The sequence below is a fragment of the Rhagoletis pomonella genome, unplaced genomic scaffold (assembly GCF_013731165.1).
Source record: "Rhagoletis pomonella isolate Grant_MI unplaced genomic scaffold, Rhpom_1.0 Rhpom_scaffold_02141, whole genome shotgun sequence".
NCBI lineage: Eukaryota > Metazoa > Arthropoda > Insecta > Diptera > Tephritidae > Rhagoletis > Rhagoletis pomonella.
This window is the reverse complement of record NW_023460695.1, coordinates 22,353-33,324: the sequence shown is the minus strand read 5'-3', so window position 1 is coordinate 33,324 and position 10,972 is coordinate 22,353. Positions and strand designations below refer to the sequence as shown.

The window sequence follows — 10,972 nt, the reverse complement described above, 5'->3', positions numbered from 1 at the left end:
AGTTATGCCTTAAAGCTGCCTTTACATGAGGCGATTTTTTGACGGGCGATAATCGCCATCGCCTGCAAGAGGTTGACTTGCTGTCTACTTTGAGGCAAGCGATTTTTGAATCACCATTCGCACGAGCGATTTTTCTTGAGCAATGTTGAATCGCCTCATGTAAATGCAGCTTTAGGATCGGGTAGTGAAATTTATGTAGTCGAATTATTTAGGATTTTTTTTTTTCGTTAAACTAGTTAAAAATATTTAGCGCCGTGACTTATTTATGGAATCATTGCCTTTCATTTTCATAACTTGTTCCTATTTAAGGCTTTCGGTTAGTTTGAAATACAAATAAACTGCCAGAGACCGTAGCGTGGGTGTAATCAAATCAAATTTTGGCATTTCGCAGCACTGAAACACTGAATATCGAATACTAAATACCGAATACTTTCCAAAAAGACTAGAAACACAAAACTTATTTAGACATTATTAAACTCCTAAACTTATTAATCATTCAATATGAAATCCAGATACATACATACATACATATTTACTACCAAAAATACATAATTGCAAGCATAGATAAAACAGGTATGTACTTACAATATATGTAGATACATTACTTACTATATACTTAATACATACGTATACATATGTACGCGCTTGTCTCACTTACATACATACATACATACATACATATATGTATATGTATTACATACAAACTTGATAAATATTTAATTAGTTAGCCGAGAATTTTTATGAATTTACATACATATATTTGTAGGTGCGCAAAAAAATACACATACCAAAATATACAAATACATAAATACTTTATATGAGACACTATGTAGATTGCTTTATACATATTCGGCGTTACAATGAGCAGCTATGGCAAAAGGCTCGGTAAAAGGAAAAACCAGAAAAAAAAACTGAATGGGCAACTTCTCAATGTTATTGTATTTGATTCCCCGATTTCGTGAAACTCCTGCGAAAATGTCCCTTCTGAATAGGTGCTTACATACATACATATATACATACATACGTGCATGGGGAAGCAACAGTGTTTGTCAAAAAAAAAGGAAATTGTTTTTAATGCTGTATGCGAAGACTTGTTTATCCTTTAATGTTTGTATGTATGTATGTACGTTTACATGTCTGTATACTTCTCGTAGTTATAAGAATTGAATGGCACATCTTTCGTTGGCCTGTAGAGGAATGCATTAAAATAGAAACTAAGATTTGAAGTAAAAATTCTTATGACATTATTAAATGGGTCCTTTAGAATTAGGAATTACATGCATACATACATACGTACATATGTGGAACCCCATAGAGTTGTATGACAAAATCTGTATGAACAAGTAAGAGTTATTGTTGTTGTTGTTTTCAATAGTGCATAAGCTAAGAAAAATCGACCCCATTCAAAGTTCTAGATGTTGATCCACGTATTTTTGTAAATCCACTAAAAAATTGATAGCGAAGCTATAAACACACACACACACACACACACACGCAGACATGCTTGTCAAGTGTACAAGTACTAAATACTGCTCAGAAACTTAAGTATTTGCTTAAGTACATAATTTTCAACCATGTAGAGATTAACACTAAAATTCCCCCTTCACAAGTACATATGCAAGTAGTACATATATGTATATACGTATATACATATAATATTTCGCGAAAGTTCATTGAGTTTGATTTGAAAGAAAATACTATGTGCGGGCTATTTATTCTGATAGGTACCAAGGTAGTGAAGGTGGAAATGATAGTTGCTTTGGCGACACCTATGCCCTCCTTCAGCAGTCTATATATGTAGTCTTGAAGCAACGCATAGGAACCGAAAAGTAATCGCAGCAGCCATGGTTACAAAATACATACTAAATCGGTTGTTGTTGTTCTATAGGAATTTTATGAGTAATGCCTGGATAAAAGATTGTCGATTCCCTGCAAACAATGCGATTCATCCGGGATGACTCACAAGGGAACTTGCGACTAATAACACTTTTGATCACTTTAAATGGAATGAACTTTTCGCTTTTGTTCGAGCATGTTCTATGAAGAAACTAATTGCTCCCCTTTATACCCGAACGGGTATAAAAAGCGACTAGTCACTTTTAATAAATAAAAATAAAAAATTGCGCCAGTTGCGTTATTAAGCGCCAACGCCGCATATGAAATTCATTGACTAAGAGTGTATATATCATTAAAGCGTTAATAGTAACCGTTAGCGATGAGTCGGGGTCTAATTGATTTCCAATTAATGCCCAATTGTATCCGCTTGAGAAGAATCGGAGAATACTCTTTTTAGAGAAGGCACAGCATTTTTTGCAGAGAGGTTACTTTCGGCAGGTTTTGAGAAAGCGCGATTGAAGTTTGGAATGCGATTTTTCAAAACTATAGATTTTCTAAAAAATCTCGGAGAATGTTACCAGTTCACGAAATACTTAAATTAATTTTATTTTTCTTGTTTATTGTTAATTATTTTTGAGTTTATGAAGGATTTTCTTCAGTAAAATTTTGTTGTATGCTACACTTGTTAAAAATTTTGCAGCCATTTTGTATGTCAAACGACAAAATGCGTTAAAAACTTGTACTAAATTAACGATACTTTTTTGCTCAATATCTCGGAAACTAAATAATAGATAACCAAAAATGGATAAGGCATTTGCGGTAAGTTTAGTATCGCTGCATTATTAAATCAATTTGTACTAAATTAACGATTAAATTTCAAACAATATCTCAAAAAAATTATAAAACCAATCGAAAGATATTATTTTAAAATATACCAGTTACGGCAGTCTTTTATTCAGTCGTCGGCAACACAAAAACAAGAACATAAAATAACTGTAAAGAATGCAACTCATGCTTTCATTCAAAATGTATATGTATGTGTATTCATCTTTCGATCAAATTGATTTTTTTTTACTTAATTCTCCAATTCTGAAAACCTTTTTCATAAAAAAAATCTAAAAAAAAACTTTGTGTGCACTATTTTGATCGCAAGCATTTCTTCTAAGAAAATCTTTTACGAAATTTTCAAGGAACGTTGCAACTTTCCTGTCAAACTATTTAAACTCAACTTTTGTGAGAACGAGTGAGCCGAAATACTTTATAGTGTCATTTCCATATACCACCTTTTCACGAGTAGTATTTCCCACTTTTTCGTAGTTTAAATTTGTTTACTTATTCGTAAAGAAAATAGGTATTCTCAAGCCCAAAATATTAAATTAGCACAGAATGCGGCACATTTACGTATTTTAATTAAATTTCGATAGACCACAAAGAAAGTAAAAAAAAAAATTCGTTTTGTTTTCCAAAGTAGGAACTGAAAATAACCGTTAAATAACAAGAGTTTTAATCTTAGCTCATTAAAAAATTATTATTTTTTGATATTTTTTTTTATTAAAAATAATCGTTAATTTGTATTTTTGCGATAATTGCTAACCGTTATAATGGAGACTGCGTTTTTTTGACCATTTTAAATCTTTTATTTAATATCTAAAAAATTAAGTCCTGAAATAACGGTTATGTTATGGTCGAAAAAATAGTGAGCACAAAATAACGATTAAATTTGAACGAAAAAATAAAATCCAAATTTTAACGATCGAAAAATTATAAATCATCAAAATTATGGTTAAATCTGATTGGAAAAATATAAATAAAATATTAACGCTTAAATTGTGTTCTTTATGGCAAAGATCATAACCGTTAGGGCACCCGTTCTAAAGTGAAATCAATCTTTTTGTAACGCGTTTTCTGGTAAAAAATATTGTTATAAAAATTGCGACTTAAAACAAAAATATTGTAGGTATACATTTTTGAATACGACCATACGAAATGCTTGTTATGCTTTTTATAATAAGTAAGAAATAATTATGCTCTAATTCCACATATTATCCTCGACAAAATATGGATTCCCTCATAAAATTCTTAAAATTCATTGAAAATTATTGAAACCAAAATGTTTATCGAATAAACACAGATAAAAGATCTTACTTAGTTAAGTTGTTGAAAATGCATTTAATTACCAATTAAGTATATTTGAATAATGATAAATCAATTAAAAAGAAAAACTTTATCAATAAAAAAAAAGCCAGTGTAAAATGCGCAAGCAACTATCAAACGGAAAAATATAAATAAAAAATATTTAACGAAAACAAAACGTGAATAATTGTTAGTCACTCAAATAATGACTTATTGAACGCTATTTACTATTATTTATTTCTAGTTGCAAACAAAAATAAAATAAAATTGATTGAAATTAAGTAAAGCAGAAGATTAAAAATTTTGAACTTATAACGCGCAAGTAATTGAATTCATGCACTTCATTATTAATTAAATACAATTTACAAAACCCTTAAGTGAAATTCAGAAAAAAGCATTGAATAAAAAATATTGAATAATAAAATGTATAATAAATTAGCAAATTGTTTTATTCGATTGTTGTTTCAGGAAAATTTTCTTAGTTACATAAATACCAAAGATTTTCTAAGCTTGGATTGCTTTGTTTTTTTTTTTTATTTACAGTGGCTCAAACAAGTGTACACATATTGATTTTTTAAATTCACGAGTCCAAATTTGTTAGCTATTTTTTCATAAAAATATTGCTTATGATTTAACAGAAACCATTTTTATCAAATTTTTAAACTAAATAAAAATTTAGAGAAATTCAAAAAATTTGCATCAAAATTTAGAACTCTTTTATCTGAAGTTTTGGAGAATTTTTTGGTACGCGGTTTTATAGCCCATAAAATTTTAGTCTTTTTAATCTTTTTTTTTGCAAACAGATTTTTGAATTTTTTTTTTTTATAAACACGAATTTCTTATGGAATAATAAAACCGTTCGCAAACAAATTTTAAAAAACCAACGCCAGTTTTTATAAATTGCACTTCTTATATGAAAAATACGCAAAAGACCCAAAAGTTGTTTAAAATATCAGGATTAAAAAATAAAATGTTGAAAAACATATGCACTAAAATAAATAAATAAAATAAGTCAAGGATTTTGTAAAGGTTAGTAAAAGCTCAGTGGTAAATGTACCTATTAATTTTCAATGCAGATATGTTCCTAACTAATTCTACATACGAATTTCTCAATATGAATCTACATATTGCGACCACTTTATTTATTTTCATATTAGCAATATATCTACATACATATATTCTAAATACCTATAAACTAAATCGGGACATAGATATATTTTTTTGAAGTAATTCGACACCCTCGCCACCTAACGGCAACATTTTTAGTGGAGTTATTTTTTTCCTCCTAAATATGCAGAAAGATTCTGCGAAAGATTTACGAGACTTTATGCGATAGCGGCTACGCTGGGCTAGGTCATGTCAGTCGAATGGACAGAAGCGCTCCAGCTCTGAAAGTACTCAACGCGGGGTTGGTAAGACAGGAAGGCCTCTTCTGCGTTGGATATACCAGGTGGAAAAGGATTTGGCTTCACTTGGCGTTTCCAATAGGCGTTAGTTGGAAGAAGAAATATACACCAAATCGGACCATAAATACGGGGTTTCAAATATATTGACAACTGCGCCACCTAGCGGATTAATTACGAGCTAAGTTTGCAGAATGTAGAAATGATCCCAGAGCATAGATGCATTTCTGCATCAAAAATAAAACTTAAAGAAAAAAAATGTCGTTTACGTTATTTAGGCGGTTTTTTGAGGGAACAATAACGGAAAAGTTTTAGCTTGAAACATTATAAAGATATAAAAAAAAAAAAATCAGAACGTGAACACTTGTTTCGAGTCACTGCAGTACGAATGTATGTACGTACTTAATCGTGCCAAATCGCTGAAGTTGTGTGAGCGCTAGTCGAATACCTGCTGCCAGTTATGCCTCAAATGCCTGCAGGGTAGGAGGTAAGTAAAAATAAAGAAAATTTTCCATAGACGTGGGATTGCATGCAAAACTGTGATACAAATTTAATATCGCGTTCGGGCTGCATGGTGTATGTGGTTATGGGCCCAAGTTATTAAATCCGTTATGAGGATATGTACTTATGTATGTGGATAATGCAACTGAAAGATACCTAGGCTCCCTTGGATTGGGGAGTGTGAAAGCAAATCGCCATAAAACTATAACACCGTGCAGCAATCCACGTAAGTTAGCTAATTTTCAACAATTTCAAGTAAACAATTTAATTTGGCATGTCAACAAAATATTATCAGCGTCAGGAGCGTAAAAAAAAAACCAAATGATCAACATTTTCTAAGGCGTCAAAAATGCTTAGTTACGATAATATTTACCGCCTAAAAATAGCAACAAGTGTTTTGTTTTCACAAAACTTTTCTATTCCAGTACTGCTCTGCAAAAATCAAATCTTACGATTATCAGCACACCGCCTGAAGCGGTTTCGTAATCAAGCACTTTTCGTGTAAGTTAATATGTAGTATATGTGTATCTATGTATATATGTATGTAATATTATCACCTACATATCTACAGAGTTTGTCACGCACAGAGTTTGATAAGCAAAACATTTGTCAATTTGTAGCTCATAAATTGGCAACGGTTCAGCTGGCAGTCTAAGCAAAGCAATCGTCACGCAAATCCCACCTTGCCTGTTCCACACGCCACACCATCTCCTTTGAAAATAATCAAAAAGTACTCACTAACATGTGGCAGTACTCATAATAAGTAATGTATTTCGTTAGTTTTATTTACATTTTTTTTAGTATCGAACTCTCTTCCCAAAGTAAGCGGGGAGCTGATCTTAGCGCATGTGACTGCGGCATTATCAATTACTTAGTTGCTGTTAAATGGATTTGCACAGGTTTATACCAATCGTCGAAGTACAATGGATGCACTCGCCATCTGATAACAGACATGTGCCACACACTTACACTTCATAGTTAAAGTCCAGCTAAATGGGGGAACTAAGCCTTAAGTCAAGCAGGTACTTACACACTTAGCAGAATAAACAGCTGTGTGGCTATAGTAGATAGTACATATGTACATATAAATATACATATAATAAGTAGGCTATAGCTTCGACATTATATTTTGAGTAATAGCCGCTTGACCGAATTGTCCTCCGCCGCTCGTGTTACAGTTAGGTACGGAGCCTAAGTCAAGAGATTTTTTCCAAAACATAGAAAGGAAATTCACTTAAAGACAAGGTCCTACTATTTGTATTAGACATTTAAAACATGAGATCTTTACAGCTAATACGAAACCTACTTTAATTTTTGGTTATTAAATCTCTGTTATTTTGACACGCGATTGGCAAATTTGAAGTTTTTAAGTTTCTAGTTGCTCCACTTTAGATTTTTCTTCCTATTTATAAATTTTATTGGTTGTCTTGGACACCTTTAATCCACTCAGCGTACAATTTCTTGTTCAATGACTATGTTTTTCCCAGTGTAACGTATTCGGAGGAGTAATGCCATGTCAGAAGTTTCTCCGATATTCTCTCACTTGCACGTAAATATGTATATATACCCAAGAGCACAACTGGAATTCTAAAGAGCGCCACTCAACGGCAACAAACACAAAGCTGCATCAACACTCACAGAAAAAAATCAACAATGAAACGAATAAGAAAATGCATCGTAGTAATGCACCATACAACTAGGTATCTGCTAGATACGCTGCAGAAGTGCAGGTATGTTATATGTACTTAACATATTTGTGTGCAGTTTTTACCCACACTTCAGTGCCTGCTCATTCACGCTCTCCGCATTGCGCTCAGCCACTGGTGTTCTCCATCAACACCCTTCTATGGCCGCTTGCTGCAGTTCGTCACAGACATTGGATTTGCTATAAAACACAACCACACCACCGAGTTCCGTTCATTCGGAGTCGAACTCTTGAGCGGAAAAGAACAAAAAAGCGGAAAACCAAGAAACAGCGAAGACCAAATACAAATAGAAAATCCTCAGCAAAACAAAAGCGAAGTGGTTAAATAGTGAATTGTATGTGCGAAAATCAAGCACGCGGTTATATATAAAATTAAGTATATAACAGCAAGAACAAGTCAAAAGTAGTTACGTGTGTAGCGAAGTTATTGCTCGCGCGAATTTACAAACGAGTTTTTAATACCATCGCAAAGAATCTGAAAAACTAAGAGCGACGCAGTGCATTGTAATTCGTCACTGGAAACGTGTAGCGAAACAAAGTCATTGGAAAGTTCTAGAAGCGAATAAGCAACAACAATAGCAAAACAAGTGACTTCGTCGTAGTGGAGTGCCTTTTGTAGTGGAATCAATACTTTTAAACTCATATTTTGCCTTCCTCGAATTCTAAACCGGCGAAATGGCTTTCATGATGCCCGTAATGAAGAACAACTACGACATCTACAAGGATAGTCGTTCGCGCAAAACTTCAGAGTGCTCCACTACCAGTTCGAATGGTGGCGCACCCACATTGTCTTCCGCCATGGGTGGGGCACCCAGTGGGCGTGTGCGCAAAGTTTCTGAGTGCAAGTCAGAAAGTTTCGCCACCTCACCTTCGCACACCTATCGCATGCAGATGCAGCGCTGTCAGTCATCGCGCGCCTTTCCCCGCAACGCATCGCGCACCTCGCACTCGTCGGCCGCTGGCGCCTTGTCGCCCACGCGCTCCTTCAGCCAGGCGTCCAGTCCGCCTAAGACGATTAACACTGCGGAAAGCCAGAACGATATCACAAAATTTCACTTGCGGCTGGTTGAAAAGCTCCGCAAGTCCTTTCGCAAGGACAGCGCCAAACGGTCATGAGAACGCGAAAGCGCCCTCCATCACAGCAACAGTAGTGGCAGCTATCCCAATGACGATGGCAGCACAACAAAAGCAGAAAACAATAATTTCAAACATAATAGGGAAGCGCAGCAGCATCAGCAGCGGTCACAGGTCGACAGCCCTGAAAGTAGTGCTAGTAGGCGTCAGTCGGCCGGTCGTGATGTTGTCTGCGCGTCGGCGGATACCGCCACAACCCACAAGGAAAGCGGTGATAATTTCGATATCGTCGCAGCAGACGCCATTGAAGACGCAGAAGATTGGCCAAAGTTCGAAGACAACAACACCGTTGCGGCGCCGAGTTCGTTGGCCGCACACTTGGGACGGCGCATCACAGCGCCATTAACGCGTGCCAACCTCAAGCGTTGCCACAAAAAATTCGCGAAGCTGCAGCTCACAACGGCGGCGCAGCATTCACTAGCGGGCCAAATGGGCTCCGCGTCCACGATAGAATTGTACTCCAGCTCGGATGGCTCAAGTTTGTTTGGCGGCGACCGAAGACAACTGCTTGCAGAGGGCAAGAAAGCGCAGCAGAAACGCATCAAACAGACGACAACAACAAATGTCACAGCAATGGGCGAGAAAACGGAAGTAACGGAGAAACCAAAGCAGACGGAGGCGGCGACAGGTCGTGGTCGCAAAAAACGTAAACGCATGAATTTCCTGCGGCGCTCTACTTCCCGCTTTAGTTCGAAGAGCGCGCCGGGTTAAGACAAGACACCCACACACCAGAGCGTGCGTTGTATGCTTTCAGCTGTAATTTGGGCTTCATGTGGCAGCAGTGTTGGCTTTAAATGTTTGCCGCGCATCACTTTGCAACGCAGCGCAACGCAACGCAGCAGCAGAGCAGGGAAGTAAAGATTAATGAAGCAGGACTGGCGATACAGCCGCAAAACATTCAGGGTCCAATTGGGTCTTGCGACTCGTCGCCTGACTGCAGTTTGTTGCACGCGCGCACAACGTGATCAGCATTGTGGCAGCAGCAACTGTCGCTGCCATTTCGAATGCAAGGTCGCGTGCGCGTCGGCATTCTCAAGGCGAGTAGTAGGAAAGGAGTGAATGAGTGATGGATACAACGGCGGAGGGATGAAAGAGGGCGCAACCAAATTGAGGTGCGAGCTGGCAGATAGCCCAAATATTTTACATATATATGCATCTGAATCTGGGCGAGCGAATGCAGTGGTGGCAGCGCTACAACGGTACTTATTTGCGAAATATCACAGGCAATGCGGATAGCATGGCTATTTTTGGGCTCATTCGACAAATGGTAAGCGGAAATTATCACAAGGAATGAACCGCACTATTCTAAAGACAGAACCCGAACTTTTTAAGTATATTTTGAATGTATGATTTTTTTAGAAGCAATTAAGTATTTTGGAATAATATTTTTTATTGAATATTATTTTATACAAATTTTAGAACTTATGCCATGTGATAAAGTATGAAACTATTTTGGGAAAGCAAATGCTTGTGGAAGTAACAACAAAAATATAGACATTTAAAGAAGTGAGCTTAAGAGCCGAATAAACAAATTTACATAAAGTTTCAAACGGTTTTCAGGGAACTAAATGCTTCCAAATTTCTTTAAAAAATATGAAAACTATACAACGTTGAAACTGCCATTTCCAAATTGTTCTGTAGAGAAAAGCTTTGAGTTAATAGAATTTATTTTTCTGCACAACACATAACATTACAAATATTTTAGAGCTGTCTTTGGGCTTCCATGAAATTGAACAGAACAAGCACTTTTTGCTTGAAAGCAAATAATAATTAGCGAGAAGCCACAAAAGTGCCACACACATGGCCGTGGAAGCCCATTTACGCCACTCAAATACAATAACAAAAGAAAAAACATTAGCTAAAAAACTGCTAGTTTCTAATTTAAGTGTAAACTTTAACGGTATCTAATAAAAACAAACAAAATGGACTCGTCAAGTATAACTGAAAGTTTTCTGCTTTATAAAATTATTAACTGCAATTTATGCAATAAATCAATGTTGAACATTATTTAAGTATTAGGTAAATAAATAGTATCTATAAATATATGTATGTAGGTTAGTTTGCTTTCTAATGTCTAAGTTAAGTGAAAATGCTTTAAATGTATACAACCTATACATGTCTACATGAAATTATTTGTATACTAAGTAATACAAAACAAATGTGCTATGTATGTATGTACATATGTACAATATATGTATAAGTATTTGCTTTGAATAATCTGAAGTATATGAAATAAAAAAAAAAAATAAAAAATTAAATA

At 35.4% G+C, this 10,972-nt stretch overlaps 1 protein-coding gene across 1 annotated transcript; it reads left to right on the top strand.

Annotated features, from left to right (window-relative positions):
* The first annotated feature begins 7,733 nt into the window (after positions 1–7,733).
* LOC118753151 lies at positions 7,734–10,552 on the top strand. The gene has a single exon (XM_036488019.1). The coding sequence runs from the start codon at positions 8,254–8,256 to the stop codon at positions 8,692–8,694; it is 441 nt and encodes a 146-aa protein (XP_036343912.1). The 5' UTR covers positions 7,734–8,253; the 3' UTR covers positions 8,695–10,552.
* The last annotated feature ends 420 nt before the right edge of the window (positions 10,553–10,972 follow it).

What these genes read in the sequence shown, in the direction of transcription:
- LOC118753151 (XM_036488019.1), top strand. Translation starts at nt 8,254, where the DNA reads ATGGCTTTCATGATGCCCGTAATGAAGAACAACTACGACATCTACAAG.